The 20,369-nt window shown below is 52.1% G+C and overlaps 7 protein-coding genes across 7 annotated transcripts; 1 reads left to right on the top strand and 6 right to left on the bottom strand.

Moving 5' to 3' along the window:
- Nucleotides 1-598: 598 nt before the first annotated feature.
- On the bottom strand, nt 599-1,036 carry HMPREF1120_04647 (uncharacterized protein; the record flags this gene model as incomplete). The annotated part of the gene is made up of 1 exon (XM_009158782.1): nt 599-1,036. The coding sequence occupies one exon, from the start codon at nt 1,034-1,036 to the stop codon at nt 599-601; it is 438 nt and encodes a 145-aa protein (XP_009157030.1).
- A 929-nt stretch (nt 1,037-1,965) lies between these two features.
- Nucleotides 1,966-4,505, bottom strand: HMPREF1120_04646 (cysteinyl-tRNA synthetase; the record flags this gene model as incomplete). The annotated part of the gene is made up of 2 exons (XM_009158781.1): nt 1,966-4,051; nt 4,102-4,505. The coding sequence occupies 2 exons, from the start codon at nt 4,503-4,505 to the stop codon at nt 1,966-1,968; spliced, it is 2,490 nt and encodes an 829-aa protein (XP_009157029.1).
- Nucleotides 4,506-4,968: 463 nt separating this feature from the next.
- HMPREF1120_04645 (uncharacterized protein) lies at nt 4,969-7,452 on the bottom strand. The gene is made up of 2 exons (XM_009158780.1): nt 6,129-7,452; nt 4,969-6,020 (listed from the first exon to the last, which is right to left on the bottom strand). The coding sequence occupies exons 1-2, from the start codon at nt 6,379-6,381 to the stop codon at nt 5,257-5,259; spliced, it is 1,017 nt and encodes a 338-aa protein (XP_009157028.1). The 5' UTR covers nt 6,382-7,452; the 3' UTR covers nt 4,969-5,256.
- Nucleotides 7,453-7,625: 173 nt separating this feature from the next.
- On the bottom strand, nt 7,626-10,075 carry HMPREF1120_04644 (tRNA (adenine-N1-)-methyltransferase). Its single transcript, XM_009158779.1, has one exon. It carries the CDS (start codon nt 9,736-9,738, stop codon nt 8,164-8,166), a length of 1,575 nt encoding a protein of 524 aa, XP_009157027.1. The 5' UTR covers nt 9,739-10,075; the 3' UTR covers nt 7,626-8,163.
- Nucleotides 10,076-10,280: 205 nt separating this feature from the next.
- On the bottom strand, nt 10,281-13,787 carry HMPREF1120_04643 (uncharacterized protein). Its single transcript, XM_009158778.1, has 4 exons — nt 12,856-13,787; nt 12,658-12,799; nt 12,225-12,605; nt 10,281-12,171 (listed from the first exon to the last, which is right to left on the bottom strand). Exons 1-4 carry the CDS (start codon nt 13,107-13,109, stop codon nt 11,026-11,028), a joined length of 1,923 nt encoding a protein of 640 aa, XP_009157026.1. The 5' UTR covers nt 13,110-13,787; the 3' UTR covers nt 10,281-11,025.
- Nucleotides 13,788-14,097: 310 nt separating this feature from the next.
- HMPREF1120_04642 (uncharacterized protein) lies at nt 14,098-17,847 on the bottom strand. Its single transcript, XM_009158777.1, has 2 exons — nt 17,323-17,847; nt 14,098-17,253 (listed from the first exon to the last, which is right to left on the bottom strand). Exons 1-2 carry the CDS (start codon nt 17,455-17,457, stop codon nt 14,746-14,748), a joined length of 2,643 nt encoding a protein of 880 aa, XP_009157025.1. The 5' UTR covers nt 17,458-17,847; the 3' UTR covers nt 14,098-14,745.
- On the top strand, nt 17,705-20,234 carry HMPREF1120_04641 (uncharacterized protein). The gene is made up of 3 exons (XM_009158776.1): nt 17,705-18,321; nt 18,379-19,358; nt 19,547-20,234. The coding sequence occupies exons 2-3, from the start codon at nt 18,510-18,512 to the stop codon at nt 19,700-19,702; spliced, it is 1,005 nt and encodes a 334-aa protein (XP_009157024.1). The 5' UTR covers nt 17,705-18,321; nt 18,379-18,509; the 3' UTR covers nt 19,703-20,234.
- The last annotated feature ends 135 nt before the right edge of the window (nt 20,235-20,369 follow it).

Here is a 20,369-nt window from a genome sequence, read left to right as displayed (position 1 = left end):
CACTCATCAGAGACCGGCGCGCGGGCGCTGCGGTAGACACTGTCTCGCCTCGCCTCGCCTGCCTTGCTTCGTCTTGTCTGCCTATCTGTCTTGCTGCCCTGCATGTGCTGCCCGTTGTTGTTGGGTGTCGGTGACTCCAGTCGTCTCTCCCAAGGATCGATGAGCTGTTAACAGAACCCTCATGTCCTCAAGAGAGCAGGCCGGAGGGATCGGTTGGTGTTTGATCGTGTATGCAGGTATGATGCCAAATGTACAGTACACCACTGTAAATGAATACATTAGACGACAGGCAGGGCCCGAATAGTCCATTGCTGTCTGCGGTGGTAGCCTGGTAAGTCAATCGGCCCTCGAAGACAGTATATACTGCACGGAGTTGAGCTTGTGGACTGTATGGACTGTGCTGTACCGCAATGCGCTGCCATTGTCGTTGCGTACCATACTCTAGCGTGTAGGTCGCCAGTGTGCGCGCTTCGGACGGAGAATCGAAATGACGGGAGAGACACGAAATGACAATTCCCATTCCGTTCCATTCCATTTCATCTCATTCGAGATCGACCGAGCGAGCAAGCGACCGAATGAGTGGCCGTGATTCCCTTCCTCACCTCTCCATCGACCACAGCCTCTTCTCATCCTCGTCGTTCACCAACAGTCCGCCCAACCAGCATCCCCTCTCTTCAATTCGCAAACTAACACCCCTCGCACCAACCCATTGCGCCAGGGCGGCCGTGACAGCGACCTCGTCGTCGCGGGGCACTCGGATCCAGACGTGGGGAGCACTGCTGGTCTCGCGACGCTCGACGCTCTCAACTTTCAAAATGTCAATCGGTATAGCTGTCCCCGTGAGTCCGAGATATTGCTGCATCGCGGCGAAGAGGTAGGATCGCGCCCTGACGTCGTCGAGGTTCTCCATTTGTTCTTTTTCTTGTTGAGCTTGATTCTGTTGTGTTGGTAATGGTAGTTGTTGGAGAGAGAGATGAAAGTAGGTGTATGGAGGGTTGCGGATGGTGAATGTTGATGACATTGATGAGGGAGACATGCTTGTTTGTGTTGGAGGAGCAACTAGGAGAGTTGTCTGGGTGGTGAAGGGTGATTTGGTTTGGCTTTGGGTTAGCCTGCTCCTGAGTCTGATCTTGGTTCTGGTCCTAACGGTAGGTAGGTAGAACGGGCGCCGGTCACGACGTGGTAGTACAAGTTGTAGACTGAATCAGGCCGAAAAACACCCTCATACTCCGAGTCTGTATTTCTTTCTCGTTGTAAGGACCGCCTTTCAAGATATAGGTATGGTCGGCCCCAGGAATTGGACCTGGGTATATAGACTCTTATGACTCTGAGTCTCTGACACAGGTGTGTGTGTCTAAGAGACTTTCGCGGTCCCAATTCAAAAGACCACGAAGAGATCGAGATTGCTGAGTACTAATAGGTCGTACGGTGGTAGGTGATGTTACGGCCCACTAGGCTACAGCACAAGTGCCCGAGATGGTCAGTTGGTTGGGTTGTGTAATGTGGGCAACAGAAGCGGGATAGATTCACGAATGCCTAGTCATGATAATGTGGACATCTAGCAGTAGGTACCAGTACCTTAGTATACGACGTTGGATCTACTCCGGGGAAAAGCCAAAACAAAATCTCCACCGCCGTTCATTGGTCAAATCCCAACGTCAGTCTTTCACCATCCACTCCGGACTCGTGCTGGAGCCAGGGAAAGGGAACTTGAACGCCAGTTCTCGTGTCCAAGCTACTGCAAGGCAATTGAATCTATGAATCCCATCAACTCTGTCACGTGTCTCTAGTCATACATGTAAGGATGCTTGTAACGCTACAATGAAGTCTGCTCGCCACGCCACGTATGGTTCCCGCTTGCAGTGCTCTCTCTCCGAAAGATGGGTATCGAAGAATCCTAACCGTACCACTCTCACAACCACCGAGTGCGGAGACAGGACAGTCACCGCCTGAAAAATCATGTCCCTACTGACCAACAGATCCATTCTGCACCGCGGCCAAATACTTTTCATGCGCCTTTCTTTGAGCCTCCCATTCCTTCTTCAACTTTTTGGCCCTCGACGCGGTCAACGGTGAGCCGTCTTTCGTCGCGGTTGGAAACCCGTCGGCATCCCAGGCCGAGAATTCGTTCGAATGCGGTGGCTTGAACATGTCCGCTGGACTCAGCTTCCCTTTCTGTAATTTCTCCAATGCTTCTTGTTCTCTCTTCTTCTTGGCTTCCTCCTTTGCCCGAGCCTTCTCCTCGCGTTCTCTCCGCGCAGCTTTGAGGCCTTCCGTGACCGGTCGCACCAAGGCAGGAGCATTGTCCCGGTCCTCCAGGTAGATGTTCAATTGCCAAAGGTCGACATCTCGAACTCGGTCGCACAGGGCAAGAATCTGTTTGTTGAGATCACTATTCTCAACAGGCGAAGCCACCTCCAGAGCATTGCGGCTGAATTCGCTCAACGCCCGCGCATATGAAGGCCTCGGCCTTCCACTAGAAGGAGGCTCTTCAAGACCTGGCGACGTGGACACGATTTCTTGAACCTTTTCGGGCGTGATCGATTTGGCAATCGCTGCTTGTCGTAGTTCGTCTCTCATTCTGGCCAACGGGTAGACATACTCTTTGGCGGCATCGGGAATGTCAATCCCTTTCCATCCCACTTGCTCTGTATCTGCCGGCTCGGAACCGTTGAGCCCGAAAATGTTGACGAGCCGTGTCACAAAGAGCGCGGCATTCCGATGATCTTCTGCAGTGAGATCGGATTTTTTGGCGCTATGGTAGGTATTGATCAAGGACGATATCGTCGACATGGCGAGCGGGGTATTGAAAGAATCCAACAAAGCTTGTCGGACTTTCACCTCTGCCTCTTGAATGACTTCTTGTAGCACCGGCTTCTGTCCATTCGTAGCTTTGGCGTTTTTGATGTTCTCAATGGCGTGAAGGAAAAAGTTGTCCACCCTGTCCTCCCAATTCCTCCCTTCCGTAACCATGTCGTCGGTAATTTCTATGCCGTCTTTCCAATTCCCGAGCAAGAACACTATTCGAAGACTTCTTGCTGTCCAGTCTTTTCGGACATGCAGGGCATCCCGGATTGTGGTGAAATTTTTGAGCGATTTGGACATCTTCGAGCCCTGAATTGACAAGTGACCCATATGCAGAAAATAATTCACCCACTGACGCGGGCTGCCATCGGCCCAAAAAGCCTCGCTCTGAGCCAACTCGTTGTCATGGTGAGGGAACGCCAGGTCAATTCCTCCCGAATGTATGTCCATCTGTTCACCCAGTTTCTCCGAAGCCATGGCAGAGCACTCAATGTGCCAGCCCGGTCGACCTGGACCCCACTCGCTGTCCCAGCTGGGTTCGCCGGGTTTTGATGCTTTCCACAACGCAAAATCGGCGGGCGATCTCTTGACGCTTTCCGACTTTTGCGACAGGGCACCTTCTCCATCGGCTTGAAGTTCGGCATCATTTCGATTCCAAGGTTCGAGCCTGGCATAGGGATATCCACGTGCCTCAAACGCTTTGATGTCGAAATAAACAGACCCGTCCGCCGTACGATAGGCCAGGCCTTTGTCCACGATTTTCTTGACAAACTCGGCAATCTCTTTCCCATATTCCGTGACCCGGACGATGTCATCTGGATCCATGACATTCAAATCATGCATGTCTTGGAAGAAACGATTCTCGTATTCTTTGGTGAGTTTGGTAAACACGGCATAATCATCGCCCCGAATGGTCTTGCCGTATTGTTCATCCAACACCAGACACATTGGATCGCTCACACGGTTGTAGAACTCATGTGGAGTCAACATTTTCGGATCTTGCAGCAAAGCCTTGGCCGTGGTCCTGGCTGTATTGATGTGCATTTTGACTTTGGCTTCCTTGTCCCCCGGTTTCGTCCCAGGTTCCAGACTTCCTCCCGCCAGAATGTCTCCATAGAACTGTTCAATCACACCGTCAAACGTCTCGGGGGTCAGGAGGGTCTTGGGTCCTATTCTCTTGAGGTTCTTTTGGACGTAATAATGCCATGCCTGTCGCACATCTTGACGGACCTGCTCATCAATATATCTACAGTGGTTTGTTAGACTGCGAATCGGTTTGTGAGTGGTGGTACATACCTGTGTTTCGATTTGTATTCGTCGTATAGGTGCCTCTGCCTCGCCCGCAGGATGATCTTGTCGTCGACATCCGTGATATTCATGACAAACCGCACCTTGAAGTGGAAGTAGTCTCGGAGGATACGTCGTATAATGTCGGTTGTGACATAATTGCGCGCGTGACCCAGGTGGGCGTCGTCGTAAACCGTCGGCCCACAAGCATACCATTTGATGTGTTCTGGCTCTATGGGGATAAAAGGGACTTTGGATCGGGTTAGAGAGTTGTAGACTTTCAAGTCAGGTTGATGGGTGGTGCCCGTGGGCATGGTCCATGTTGGTTGGGACATTTTGATGCGCTCAAGTGGCTGGCAAGATCTGCAAAGGTGCGAGGCCGACAGACAAAAACTACGCCTCAACTTATTCATGAGCCGACGCCGACCTCATTGAGTCATTAGAACGGGTGTCTAGAGGCATAAGACAGGGCTGGCAAGGGTGAGTCGCATTGCTGGCATTGCAGTGAACTAGGGAAATTGTACGGCGTAGTAGTCGCAGCCAGTGGCAGTCGACCACAAATTGACGGAATTCTAGACTTCATAACTGCATCGAGTTAGCGCATGGCAAATTATGGAAAATCGTTATTCCGATCGTATGAACTAGTGCCAACTAACTGATTAAAGTGCGGGATCTAAGGGAAGTTTCGCGTGCTAGTGGCTAAGTCAGCAGGACAACGTACAACAACCAAGTCAACAATCCTTTTTGCTCCAACCATTGTGATTCAAGTCCACTCCCTCGCTCCAGCCATGCCGCTTCTTTCAGGCGATCGGTCTCAAGGGGTACAGTACCAACAAGGGGTTCGAATTCTGTGAAGAATGTTGCACCATGCTTAGACCTCCAAAGCCAATGGAAATAGATATTTCTATGCCCATGATGTCTCGTCTATACTTCCAACCTCTATACTTCTATCACCATGTCTAGTTGGTATCTTTTACAGCAGTAAGAACCCGCTCTCTATGGATCCGCACCAAGCCAGGATCCCCAAACCAACGTTCAAACCGCATCGCTCCACTATTATAGCTAGATGCATGATCAGCCTCCCACGCCCTTTGCTCGACTATACGACGTGTCCAACATAGTATCGTTGAAGCACTATCATCTCCCAAGCTCGTTATTGTTTTTTCACACATCTCCACCCTCATTGTGTGCCTTCTCGGACGGCAACTTGGTGTCACCTCTGGCAAACCTTGCAAACAAACCCTTGTCGGCATTCTTGGAGAACCGCTGCTCTTTCCTCCGGATACCCAGGTAAGGCAGGTAATGACCAGGGTGAAAGACGAGGAAGACGAGAACGACCAGGAACATCAGCACCGAGTCGAAGACGTAGAAGAACCATTCATTGTCGACGAGGTAGTTGTGGTCTCCAATGGCATACTCGATCAACCGCAAAGTTGTCCGAATCAAGATCAACACATTGGCCACATTAACCATGAACAGGAACAACGGCCAATTCCGTTGGGCTGGCAGGACAACATCTTTCAACTTTGTCCTCAAGAGCACCATGAGCCGTAACGCCGCGACGACAAAGAAGCCAAACGTGGCCAATTGCAATGCCAGCCCGACCAGAACCACTGTCCGACCTGTGCTGAGCTTGGATGACGTGTTGGCCGACGCGATCATCGATCCTCCCGCAACCTGGACGAAGAAACTGGCCACATCGCACCCGGCAAAGACCGGCGTCACTCTCCGCGCAGGCACCCACAGATGCCGTGCGCCCTGGTACTCTCGAGGTATGACCCAGAGCACGACCCGGCCGAACGACATGTAGCAAGCGGCAGCCATGACCGCGGGGGCGATGAGGATCATGACCAGTTGCACGATGAAGATGTTTCGACTGTCCAGTTGTTTGACAGATATCGCTCGAGTGATGTATCCGACCAGCTCCACTGTTTATTTTGCTGTTAGCCATCAACATTCAAGGGATACCGGCCTCGTCAGCTGCGAAACAACAGAGAGTGACGAGGTAAGCAGATCAGAGGTAAGTGAGGACTTACTAGCAACCGCAAAGTTCATGACCCACCAAAACCAAGCACGATGTCGAAAAAACTGCACCGCATTGACGGCCATGGCGATGGCGTACAGGACACTGAAGACCACGGCGGGTGCAAAGGCCGGGGCATAGTTGTACCGACCCTGCTTTGCATATTCGGCGGGACTCTTTCCTCCCGGCAGCTCCTGGTTATTGTCGTCGACTGCCCGTGCGGCAAGTTGGACAAGTTGATATAAAGGACCTTGGAACCCAGCCATGCCAGCGGACACAATTCAAGAAGAACCGCTGCAACAGCGACGGCACAACCGCAGGAGACTGACTGACTGACTGACTGACTGACTGACTGACTGACTGATTGATTGCCAGAGGAATGCAAAGAGGGCTGCTATGGGTTGTTCTCCCAATCTCAGAAACACAACTTGAACGATGTGAGATCTGTTTCACACCAAACCTCGAACTAGCCAACCAACCGCCCTGTGAAGCACTATTGGCTTCGCGACGAAGAAAGAATAATAGATACAGTAGACTCCCTCTGCGACGATTGAACTTGGTATAATCTATCTGATCATTAAATAAATATCAAATCCGCGGCGTAGGTTGTTGCATCAACAATATAACAAAAGTAATGTGCTCTTGCTCCTTTCCCTCGATCAATCCATCACCATCTTTTTTTTCTTTCTATTTACAAGCATCGTAATCAGATTGCCCCATGATGCCTTGCTTGCCAACTGCATCGGCACCCTCGGACACCGGCGGCCTTGCGCGGTGGAGACTGGCTTGCGATTGCGATTGCGATTGTCCACAGATCGAATGAGCATTCTGACACCGGGTTTGGTCCGCGGCCGTATCTGCCACTCTCGGAAATGGACCACCCTCCATATATCCGACGCCGCTCGAAACCAGGCGTCGGCAAGTACAGTAGGGCGTCGACCTGACCTGCAGTGCTGGGCCTACAGTATTTTATGGCTCCGTCTCCGTCCGTAGGAGTAGGAGGGGGAGTAGGAGTAGGACTGGGAGGAGGAGTACTGGTATCGCCGCCGACGGTGTTGTGATGATAACAACCATCCAGGTCGAGCATGGCAGTAATTACCTAGTGAGTGCTGCCATTTTTTTCTCTTTTGCCTGCCATTCACGATTGACAGATAAGGTATCCTCTCTCCTGTATGCAATGCAATGCCGACATTCTCATCACGGCCACATACATACCTTACATGGTTTGGTTCGACTGAGACGCCTCGGAGCTGGAGGGAAGGGATACCTACCTAGATAAGACACACATGTACAGTACCCGTGCCAGTGTACTGTATGTGATTGAACGCCCTGTCTCGGGATGTAGATTATTGAGAGACTAGGTACTGTACCGTGCCTGCCTCCGACTCCTATCTGGCCCCAGGGCAAGGCTACGCAACAACACCTTGGATGCTTCGCCGGAAGCCCACTCCAGCCGCGCGTATGCACATACTAGTACCGAGACATGCTACCTGCCATTAATACTGTACGTGAATGATTCAGTGATTTGCGGGTAGAACAGAACATGCTTTGCTTTGCTTTGCTTCTCTCGGGAGAAGAAGTGCATTCGAATCGTTCATTCGCCCATGCAATTCGTGTTCGAGTCACTGGCAGAAATGCCATTATTGAATGAATCTCGCAGTACCAGTTAGAAGCAATACAGTAGTCGAACAGTAAGTAGTAACAGCTACTGATAGGTACTGGTAATGGTACTGGTACTGCGATACCGACAGAGGGATATCACATTCTGGTCCCTTGGTGTGGCTCTCCTTAGCCCAGCACAGCCCAACCCGCCTAGCGCAGTGTAGCTGTTCGTCTCACTGTCTTCAACTCTGCCCAAAGGCGCTCTGAGCACTGGCAGTCAATCGTTCTCGTGCTCCATCAAGTTCAGCTGAGTGGTAGCGATGTCCATAGCAATGATCACGAAATGGTAACTTCAACTTGTTGATATCCGGTGTGGACATAGACGGGGGTGGTCATGGCTCGCTTCTCTCCAGTCTGTTTATGCCTTTAGTACCTAAATCATGGTATCATGCATCTGCGGAAGCCTCCTTGACCACATCCTCCATTACATTCGCACTCGCTGTCTCAATCTCGGCCTCAGCCGCCTTCGTCCCAATCTCGGCTCCATTCCTGTTGTTCTGCTCTTGCTCTCTCAGGGAGCTCTTCAGCTTCGCCTCCTTCTTCAACTGTCTCTGGCTCTTCGGCACATTGGACGCAATCCTAACATTTTGCGACCACTTCGCCTGCGCGGCCGCCTCATCCTCCTCAGTCCACTCTCGCGGAAGAACAGCAAACACCAAATACGACGTATGAGTTTTCAGCTCCGGCTCCGTCCTATGAACCAGACTCCCGCCGTTGAACGGCAATTTTTTCCGCTGCTGCTGCTGCTGCTGCTGCTGCTGCTGCTGTGACTCTGGTTGTTGCCGCGATCCCGTTCCGTTTTCTGGCTTTTGTTTGTTTCCCAGCGTACCGGCATGAAACTCCTTTGCCCGCCGCTCGACCTCGCGCAACTTGTTCAGCGCCTCGTCGACATCAACAGCATAAGCATTCGCGCCACGCATCCCTTCGTAGCTCAACCCAGTAAACTCGCGCCGCACCTCAATGCGCCTATGTTGGATCTCGACCATTTCGATATCCAGCCAATCGTGCTGCCGGAGACAAGAGACTGTTTTCTGGACTTGTTCGATACACGGACTGAATGTGCATATGTGTACTGTCTCGTTTGGATCCAGTGGAGAAAGCCCTTTTCGTGTCAGATGCGGCAAGGCCTCCCAGGGCGCCGGCAGATCAAGGAAAATGGCATTCGCACGTGGTGACTTCCACTTTGACCCCGACTCTTTTTGACCATCACCATCAGTACCAGTACCGCCATTTTGAGTCTGGGTCTCTTGTTGGTGGTCCTCAATCAAAAATCCATCCCTGTACACATCCCGATGCGTCGTATGCACAATCCCATCAAGTCCATGTTCCGCCATTTCCGCTTTGACCTTTTTGTGGCGTTCGGCATGGAACTCGTAAGAAAACACCTTTCCATAAGTTTCTTCGTCACCGGGTGGACTACCGTACGTATCCTTTGTGGGAGGATATCCATTAAACACCGCTCTGGCCGCCGCATGCGTAAAACTGCCGCTCCCGCTCCCGGCCTCGATCAATCTCGACCCGGGCCGCGCCCGGATTCTGTTCAAAACGTAGCTGTAGTCCGGCGTATAGACGACCTGAGTGCGATGAGGGAGACTAGTCGTCCAGTTTTCGGGGGTTGGTGGTAGAATGTGGACAAATCCGGACTCCGCTGCTTCGATAGGAGGAGGGGTTTCTTCTCCGGCTTTCCGTTTCTTCGGATTAACGCCCCGTCCCCGTGACCCCGTATCAACTTTACTCGCGCGAATCTGACTTCCCCAGGGCACGCCAATCATAGTCGAATGTGGGAAAGACCCGAATCGCGTATTGGTCACTTTTCCCTCCGCATACCCTTCGTCTTGCGGGTCGGTCACTTGTGTAGACAGGACCACGGGGACAGACAGGTCGCGGCGGAGGTGGAGGGAGGCCAGGTCGTGTTCCCGGGTCACCGGACCGGGGGACAGGAATGTTGAGCTGCCGCCCATTTTGTCTTGTTTTGCCTTGTTCCTTGTCTTCCTCTCCTCTGGAGGTAAGAGAAGGAGGTATAATGACGGAGCGGGTGCGGAGGGAGTAGGTATTAGGTCCGCGTGCGTCGCCGTTTCTTGAGAGAAACAGACAAGCTCCCTGACTTACAGCACTTTGTGGTATTTGCGGACGTAAGAGGGTGCTGATTTGCAATTGAATTTTTTCCCGTTCTTTATGCAAAATAGCAAAGAAGTCAAGAATGTCGGGCGGCGCGCAGGGCTTTCAATCAATAAACCCGGGGTTGATGCCGCGCAGAGTCTGGTTTTAAGGGTAGTAGTAAAACCTATAGAGTGTAGTAAAAAGTGAGCGATGAACGCTCTAATAACAACATGAAATTATGGAAATTTTGATATCACGTGACGTGCCCGCAAGGCTACAAACCTACAGGTAGATTGTACATTTCAGGACATTCATTACCTGAGTATACTGTACCTAGTGATGATTATCATGGTAGAGTTAAATGGTTTGATTATGACGGTTGAAGAAAGGAAAGAAGGCGCAGTGCAGTGCGTTCAAGGTGTCTTAGAATCCCAACTACTGTTCAACAGCCTATAGTACCTGGTAAGCGAGCGCTCAGCATCACACGCTCCCCGTTTCCGATTCCGCCCCCTATTTTATACCTATGGAGTTGTACGTTATAGAACACTCAGATGGTCTCAGCACAGCAGTGACAGTCGTACTGGATTCATTGCTACGACGCGCACTTCTTGAAAAGAGCAAAGTATGCGCTGTCACATATTTCCACCGCTATGGCAGATAGAGAGATAGACCCTTCCTTGCCATCGGTGCTCGATCAGATTCATCTATTGTAGCCAGAACAAAAGCTGACTCATCAGTACCATACAGCACATTGATCCAACCACCCACTGTACCTTCATAATCGTCGAACCAGAGACTCGACTCAAGATCTGTCACACTTTCCAACCGTAGTGAAACCTCCGAGGCAAGTCATGCTAGCCCGATGTTCTTTGACAGGACTAAAGTTCGCCCCTCCACTGCAATGCTCGAATTGATCCGGTCCTGGGATCAATCACTCACTCTTGAAGATAGTAAGAGAACTGCTTGACCTCCATCGATCATCCAAGATATGCTTGCTTCGTCCACATTGCCCTTCTCCTGACTTGGACTCTCAAATTGCGTGCGCTAGATGCAGGGTCTCCTAGTATGGCCATCTTACATCAATACAACCCTGCCCACGTGGAATCCAGGCTTGAAATGCAAAAAATATGAATAACGTTTCGTTTGGTTTATACTTCTGTAGCCGTCACAAATCGTTCAATCGGTGGTCGCGAAAGATGCACATCGTCGGATTCCTTGTCCACCCTTCCCGTACCGTTCACAGCACGACCACCCTCCTCATCCGTGGCGAGAGTGAGTTTTTCGGCTTCAATGGCCAAACCCTTGGACGGATCGCTGGCGACCACCATTTCTGGACGGGCGGCAGCAGACGACGGCTCCGCGGCATGGCCATTGGCGGCGCCAGTGCTATTGCTGTCGGTGCCCGCAGTAGCAGGAATGACTGACACAGATTCATCGGTGAGTTTGGAGGCAATCGCTTGAGTCATGGCTACGGCGTGCGTTGGTACCGGCCCTGGTTGAGGCATTGACGGCGGCGGGACATGAGAGGTAGTAGAAACAGAAGAGGTAGGAAGTTCATGGTGTGGTGCGTCATGACGGTTGTGATGGCCATGCTTATTATGTTTTTGATGGTGGTGGTGACGATTGTGGAATGGATTGTGATGAGAATGATGAGGCTGGGAATGAGGATGAGTCGAGGCCGTGGTTGTGGTCGATTCCAGCATCTGCGCACTGTAGAGTTCCGTTTGCGACGTTATCGGTACCTGTTCGGCATTCGATTCGGTGGCAATGATGTTGGCAGCCGATACACCGCCTGTCGCCTCGCCCATATCCATGGCGGCTTCTTCGGCACGGTGATGCGCCGACGACGTGTCGTGAGTTACGTTTGCGTGAAGTTGGCCGGCCATTTTCGACAACTTCTTGTCCGGATGGACTGGCAGTTCAGTATAATCTGCGGCGTATTGAATAGGCTTCCTCTTCTCGACTTCGCCGTCCGGACACCTGAGTTTGCCCTTTTCGGACCCGACCACCAATCTCTGGCCGGCGAGCCACAAACATGGCCCTTTTACCCAACCTTTGTTTCCGTCCTTTTCGACCGCGGCGCGCGTCTCGGCATCCAAGTCGGGAAGATCACCCCATTCCCAATCCAAGTCACCGCCGTACCGTTTCGGGAAGTCCTTTGTCTCCATGAACTTGGACAGTGTAGGTTTCACGTCGTGTTTGCTGAGAATAAAGATCTTGGATACAGTGACGGGATCGAACCATCGTTTGATCCAGCCCCAGACAGTAGGAAAGAAAGACGGGGCTCCAATAATCTGATTATCATGTCAGCCTTATCCGTTCTAAACTGTCCCGTCTTGATACTTACAAAGATCCTGTCCAGAGTTTCCGGATAATGCGCGGTGGCCAGGATACTGGCATCCTGCATGTGGCCCTTGAGATTCCAGAACTGGGTCAATCCCACTCCCGAGATATCCACAATATTGGTCGAGTTCGTGACGGGCACTTCAGGATTCGGTCGTTCGAGGGTGGAAACCAAAGGCAGGACAAAGTTGAGCAAGTTTTGATACAGAGCGAAAAGAGGTAATAGTTTGGCTGGTGTCGATAGGGTCTTGTGGTAAGGCAGACTGTCTTTGTAGGCCTGCGAGTCCTTTTGGTATTTCTGCACGTTCTTGTTGTCCAGACCTTTGATTTGAAACACATAGATAGGGATCCCTCGCTTGTCACGGTGACCAGTCCATTGCGGGTACTACAGAATCAATCAGCATTTGACCTCAATTCTCATTCTGGTATTGACTCACCACCAGTCGAGCCTTTTCATATGCTTCCACGTCGAAATGGTCATATAGCTCCTCCACTCGTTGCTCTTTCAGCCATTTCTCGTGGTCGGTGAATTGGCCAATCGCGCCATTGACGTCGAACTTGCGCGCTCGCAGGTATCGACTACGGCAATGTCAGCAGAAGCTCAAGCAAGCAAGATTGCAGGACAAAGACCGTACAGTAGTGTCCCATCATCATGGCTGGGTTTGCCATTGACTCCGTCCGGTGTCCACCATCCTCCCTTTTGAAGTCGTTGCTTGAATTCCTCGAGTTTCTCTTCCTGCGCCGCCGTCAGATGGTTGAGGGTGCCGGACAACGGGTCTCCCGTGGTCGTCCTCGACAAGGGCGGCTGCGTAGGTATAGACGGATGAGACTGATCTGATTTTTGCGATTTTTGCGATTGGCCGGTCAGGGTTCTATAAAGCTGGCTCATCTCGACTGCTGTGCCAGTGGAGGCCTTGCTGGGTCGCCGCGAGGGGATGGAAACGTCACTCGCGAACTCGAGCTGACTCGCGTTTGCGGCGGGCGAGGTCAGCACACGGGGGGGGCCTAGAGGCAATAAAGAATACAAAACTGCCTATAACGAAGGCTTTATATGACAGGCTGGAGCAGGGAACAGTAGATGTAGAAGTGTGCCAGCAGTATAGATAGATATTCTGGTTCTCAAGTTCAGATGCGGGCGCGCCGAAAAGATTCGAGGAGTAATAATAATAATATGAATCAGCAACCCGTGGAGAAGATCGTGGTGTAATCCGCGCCGACACCCACTGGCACGATCTGCCAGCGCCAGTGCCACTGCAGCGTACGGACAGCCCGGGATGAAGTCAGGCTTGGTCCAGAGGCTGACCAGTAGTCGGGCGAGGGAGACAGGCGAACCGTGGAAGACACTGAGCCAGCCACTGGGTAATATTGTTGATTGACTTTCGAGAGCCCAGAGCAAAGTCTGTCAGAGAGGATGGAAGGGCGTGTAACGCCCGCATTCGGCCGACTATCGCCAGTAGGAGTGTTCCACTTGAGCAATGTCAGAGCCTCGGAGATTCCAACTTGCCAGCCAAAACCAGCATTAAAATCGTCCCGTCAGCTTGACAGCAAATTATTTTGACGGGCGGCGGAAACAAAGAAAGGGGCGCGCTGGCATCTTACTAAGCGGCGGTCTATCCAGACATTCTACTGCTCCTATCTTGAAATTGAATTGTGGTATTTATTTCTCATTGCTCTACATTGTACCCGTGGACTGCAGCTCCAGCATCCTGTAATCCCTTGATATCGTCCACTTTCAAGTTGAATCTGACTCTTGACACTGGCAGTTGAAAGCGCCTGTGACTCCTGTCTCCCACGAACACGAAAATGTACCAATCGTATTTTGTTGTCATCCAATTCTGGCCGAGCATAGCGCACTGGCATCGAGTGTATGTTGACAACTTACATAAGCTGCATTAGATCTTTTTCTATGACGCACATGGCTTGTGTGGCCGGATGCGATAATTTATGCATCTTGTGCACAGGCTACCTAATAATTTTATTGCTAGTCCGTACCGTCACAGGGACGACTTGAACTACTCGTAGCATCTCGGACTCGGACTCACACTCGGCGACTCGGCTCGCGACGGGCAATAATGTTCATTTTTCGCCGGACCGTGACAGCGACGAGAAAAGCCTTTCCACCACAGTTCGAGATTGCCCTCGTTCGGTACTACCGGTCCAGACCTTCTGGAAAGTCGGCATTGTTCTACACTGTACGACACAGTTATCAGTGCAGCTGGCAGTCCACAGACATATGTCACGGCAAATGGTCGTCTACACTGGCAGTACACTTTTATCAAATCCACTGGACGGAGATAGCGGACTCGTCCCATTGTCGATGTTAGGGACAGACGAATCCAGAAGTAAACCCCTCTCGTACGGTTGATAGTTGAAGTAAGGCAATACTTTTCTTATATGGCGCTACACATCATCGACCGCACATGTTGGGTTCCGCCGATGGGATTATCTGTCCATCTGGAGATAGGTTTTTGGGCACATTGGAGTTGTAGAGTCTCAGAGATCCATCAGAGTACTGAATGATCCGTTCAATCTTCCGTGAGATCTCCATACTCCCACATGCCTCGACGCTCCTTCTTCGCCTCGTCCTGCAGCTCTCGAAGGTGCGCCAGAGTCTCGGTGGCCTGTCGTTCCCAAGGCTTCAGTTTGGTCGGCACCATGGCCAAGCCCTCCCGCACGATTTCCGCATTGATGCTCTCGTCGATCTTGGTCGACACCTTGGGATCGAGCAATGTGACATATAAAGTTCCTTCTGGCGCCACATAGTCCACGTTGGCCACCAGCTGCCGTTCTTCGGTCTGCTCCGCGATAAACTCCACGGCGTCTCGCAGATACTGCGGTGATGGAGGCAGTTGCAGGAAGGACAGCACCGCATCGGTTGCTTGAGGCTTCAACTTTTGCGTCGAGAACTGCGGCTGGGTCAATGGGCGCAATCGAGACCAAGGCAGGGTCTCGGAATTGCCATAGTCGAGATAAGTTACGTCCACTTTCTTCCCTTCGCGGTCCACCCTCCGTACGCGGGCACGGTACCACTCATTGTCTGCGGTGAATTGCGCCGCAACGATATCGCCGACCTTGGGAGGTCCTGGGAGAGGTTGCTCGTTTGCTTTGTTGAGATGGAACGACTTGAATGCGCCCATCAATTCCGTCAACGCTGCCGTACCCGGCCCGACCTGTTGGATCTTGAGCTTGCCAGCCTCGTCCACGTTGGTCACGACCACATCACGGTAGTCTTTCCGTCTCGACGTGGTTTCGGCGGTCTCACCATTGGTGCCGTTCGCGCCGTTGGCAGCAGGGACCTCTGCTTCTTCATCCTGGTCCTTGCTGGGATCCCAATCGTGCCACATGCCTTTGCGGGCTTCTTTGGCCTTTTGCTCGGCGGCAAACAGTTCATTGGCATGCCCACTTTGCTCCGCAGAGTAAGCGTGCACTTCTGCAAGACCCTCCTCCACCAAAGCCTTTGCGAAATTCTCCCGTCCAACATACATGGTTCCAATGAATCCGCCAACCTTGTCAGTGTTTTCAACGTCAATTTCTACGTCTCGTTGCATGCACCGTCGGTAAGCGAATTCGTATGCTTCCTGCCCAAACGGTTCGGCCGTGTCTCCCGGTTGTCGGGCAGGCTTGGGGGTCCGGACACCCGAAAGAACGAAGGTGAGCTTAGCATTGTCGCGAGGTACCAAAAGGACGAATCTGGACCCAGTCCGGACGAAGTCAACAATGGCTGGAACTTTCTTCTGCCGTTGCAGGACCGACGCTTCCATCTTAGCTTTCTGCAAGCTCTCGGAGTAGTCTTGATAATGTTTCGTCGCCGGCGGTTTTGGCGACCACATGCCCTTCTCTTCCTTTTGAGCTGTCTCTTCAGCCAGGAGCAGGGCGTCGTAGTCAGGCGAACGATCGTCGTCGTCGCGTCGATGTCGGATGACCGAGGCATAGCCGGCTTCCACCAGAGCCAATGCAACGTTCTTTCCATTGACCGTCACTGTAGCCACTTCGCGCTCTTCAAAGCCTTCGGATGCAGGCCGTTTCCCATCGATTGACACCTTGACATGTTTTCCGATCAACCGCTTCCTCAGAAACTCCTTTGCATCAGCACCAAAAGGAGCTTGCTTGGGGTCGGATGGCTTGGGTTGACGGATACTGGAAAGGGTGACCTTGCGTTCGTCGCCCGACCGTGGGCGAATGAAGATGGTCTCAGCGTTCAGAATACGGGACACGATGAAGTCGGCATCCTGTACGCCAGCAGACTTAGTGGCCGAGACACCAGTAAAGAGGCCTCTTTTCGCGGTCTTCGCCGCATTCTCTGCCTGTCGGAATTGCGCCATCTCATTTCCGAGCAAGGTGACATGTTGGTCGTTGCATCGGGCCAGGCCAGCTTCCAGCAGGAATTTGGCAATGTTTCCTTTGGGATGGAGGACATGGGCGATGAGCTGGTTCTGCGGCGTTACTCCCAGTAGTTCGACCAAGACTTTCCGCTGGTGTAATCTCTCGTCCACAAACGCATGTGCTTCCGCGCCGTAGGGCTCTGCTGGGATCTCTTTGCCTTCTGGCGATGTTCTTTTCGTGGCCGGCGCTCGCACGCCCGCCAGGACAACCATGGTCTGAACATGTTTTGTCGGGGTGAGCATGAGTCGAGCGATCAATCGGTCGCCGGTGAGGACACGTTCCACAATGGCCTCGACCTTCCTGCCCTTGTACTGTTCCACAAGGGCATTGGGGTCCGAGACTTCAGAGGACGACTCGATCTGACCGCCTTTGCCCCACAGTCCCTTGTTTTTGGCCTTGGCCTCGGCTTCGAGCGACCGCAGCTGGTCGAGGTATGCCAGGGTGTTCTCGTCGTCTTCCTTGCGGCCGGCATCCTCTCTCACTTTCGCCCAACCTTCCTGCACGACCAAGTCGGGAAATTCGCCGCCATCGGGAAGTTTGACTCGGCCGTATTCTCGTTTCGTGGTGGGGATGGCATAGAGGATCTGAAACTGCACCACCTTGCCTAGGAGCTGTTCGCGGAGGAACTCGCGTGACTGGAATGCGAATGGCTGCGGAGAAGGAGGGAGAGATTAGCTTTGAGTCGAAGCATAGGTAGAACAGCACCAGCATAGTATTACCTCGTCGCCTTCGCGTCTCAATCGAGGGGCGCTGATGTAGGCTAGGGACAGAGTGCGTTCGGCACCTTTTTGGTTGGCAACGACCAAAGTGTCGCCTGACAAGATACTTTTAACTCGGCCTTGAAGAAGAGCCATTTTGAGAGCAAGCAGGGAGGTCCAGACGCTATGCAGTAAAGCAGAGACGAATTCAGGCGAGAGAATGAAATATAAATACTAGCAGCAGGCAAGAACAGCAGTCACGTAGTAAGGAGACGGATGGTGACAACGGTGACCAGGAGGATGGTGCAGTGAGTGCAGTGTGATGCAGTTCCAAACTCGGCGAAAGGTGGCTTGATTAATTGTTGCTTGATGCAATCATCGGCGTGACTTTGTGGGGTAAACGCAACACTTGAACAACTCGAACAGATTCATGCTTGGACTGGACCTTGTTTATTATAGTGATCATCGAAGTCACCCTCTGATACAGCTTGCTGTTCGTGACCACTGGCGGTGAAAAGGCCAGTTTGTCTCTCGAAGACCTGGCTGTACAAATCACTCGAGGCCTAAACAAGCCTCCCTCACTGCCAGTGTTCCATTGTTGCGTATACAGTAACCTCACGCTGCCCTTGACAGACCGGACCCCCCTGGCGCCCTCAGACCCCTTTATCAAACCTTCAGCCATGCCTGCTGGGCGGACAACAGCGCGTGCCATCAGCCATGGCTCCAAAGTCGCTTACTTTTGCTGGCTCCTCGGTTCATCCTGAGATACACCAATAGTCCTGTGATAGGTTGCCGTTATCTCCTTCCTCTTTGAATGCTTATCAGAGGGGTTGCGGGGTCCTCTATCTACGGCATGTATATGTCCTGGCTGTCTGTTGTTGGTTGATGACACCTACCTAGGTATATAGCATGATATGCCCAACATGCAGCACATGCAACCTGAAGCTACTATCAACAGACCAGACCGGACGGGAAATCCTGCTGATCTGGGCGATCTTCCTTGAGGAGAAGAAGTGCTTGGTGACCTACCTTAAGCCTCCCTACCCTGTGTCTCAGGTCTAATACGATTTTATCCAGCTCCACAGCCTCTTGAGGGGTTGCCCCCTGACCAGCCCAGCCTTGCCCTGGTCCACAGAGTCCAATATCCCGTCCACTACCACTACCACCGCACCACCCCACCACCATCAGCCGTCCAACACTGTTGCATCATGGACAACACCGACAGCGCCCATCGAAAAGCCATCATCGGCAATCCCAAGAACACATTCTGGCTATACGACTCGACGACAGGCTTCGACCTGACACACCCGCCCACGCCGACCTCCGCCAGCCCTACACCAGACTACACCATATCAACAACCACACTCTCGGTCAAAATCTGTCCCGCCAAGTCAGCCTTGGTCATCATTGACATGCAGAATTTCTTCCTGTCACCTCAGCTAGGTCGACCAAGTGATTCCAAGGGCTTACTGGCACAGCAGCAATTACTAAAGTACGCCATCCCCGCCGCCCGCAAGGCAGGGATGCGCATCATCTGGCTGAATTGGGGGTTGACAGAGGCAGACATCGCCTGCATGCCTCCTGGGACCCTGCGTGCGTTCGGGTTCGAGACAGTCCTGGCCGACCAGTTCGAGTCGTATGCGACCATTGAGCAGAAACAGGCGGCCGTCGATTCGCACGGCGTCAACGAGGGATGCGACAAGATCCACGCCCACGGCGTCGATGCAAAGATCGAGGTCGCTCCAGGCAAGAGTCCCCGGATCTATAAAGGTCTCGGCACGGATATTGGGCCAGTAGTGGTGGAGCAGTCAACCGTCGAGGGAGGCAGGCTGCTCATACGCGATACTTGGAATGCAGATCTGACGCCGGAGCTGCGTCAAGCCTACGAGCAAGGGTTGAATGCTGATCCGCCGGATGTCTGGATCCATAAGAACCGCATGTCGGGTCTTTGGGGCGCCAGCACGGATTGTACTGAGTTTCTTGACGGTCACGGCATAAAGACGTTGTTCTTTGCTGGTGTCAATACCGATCAGTGTGTGGGTGGAAGTCTACAAGATGTAAGTCATGAGCTTATGTCTCCTTGTCCCGATGAATACTTGGTAGGATGTTCATGGCATGAAGAGATGGCAACCAAATGGAAGATGCTGTGATATGCTTTGTTTACTTCATCTCCCAAACCTTCGCTGTTTAAGTTTCAGCACTGAGGAAAAGGCGATCTCGTTCAACCACTGATGTTTGGGTACAGGCTTATTCTAAAGGCTACGATGTGATCCTTCTCTCTGACGGTTGCGGCACAACCAGCCCCGCAAGCAGCCAGGAATCCATCGAGTTCAACTGCGCAAAGACCTGGGGCTTCTGCACTTCTTGTAAGAACTTTGCCAAAGGACTCGGCTTGGATTAGTGCTTGGATCTGTAGTGATGCTGCGATGCCATAATGAAAAGATAATAACGGTGGAAGAGCAAAATATCATCCGTCAGTTGGAGATTATGCCTTGGGATGGTGGAGGCAGACTGTGAATGGGACTCAGCCTGGGACAAATCAATGTAGGACACCATGTGCACGAAGCTGACCTTGAAGCCGGAATGGAGCTGAACTTGAAACTCGGCTAGTACATGCTCGTACGTCTCATGGACTTGATTCAACTTTGTTCTGTATCTTCTTGGGCAGTCTACAAGTACTGACTTTCCATACCCGGTCCATAGCACGTCATTCCCAGCCCTGAACCCCTTTGCCAACCAGTTCTCATGAAATGTTCTGGGTTCTCCCAAGTTGCCTTTTGGGCGTGAACTTAATGTTCTTGTAACTTCAACTTTAGCCGTCGTAGATCCTGTTAAGCTGCGGTCCGAACGGTGCTCGGCCTTTTCGGTCCACTCTCTGAACAGACCTTTAAAGACGTCCCTCCGGCTTGGAATTTCAAATATCGCATTTTCACACACGCACAAAGTCACGAAGAGATCAAAAAGCACATACATTGTAATGCTAACGAGCGAGGCAAAGAAGTGCAGTAAAACCAAGTTTGAAATTTTGAATTCGCAGTAATTCATCTCAATCACACAAGTAGGTTCTG

This window comes from Exophiala dermatitidis, assembly GCF_000230625.1.
Source record: "Exophiala dermatitidis NIH/UT8656 unplaced genomic scaffold supercont1.4, whole genome shotgun sequence".
Lineage (NCBI taxonomy): Eukaryota > Fungi > Ascomycota > Eurotiomycetes > Chaetothyriales > Herpotrichiellaceae > Exophiala > Exophiala dermatitidis.
The sequence above is the reverse complement of the archived record's forward strand: the minus strand, read 5'-3'. Positions and strand labels throughout refer to the sequence as shown.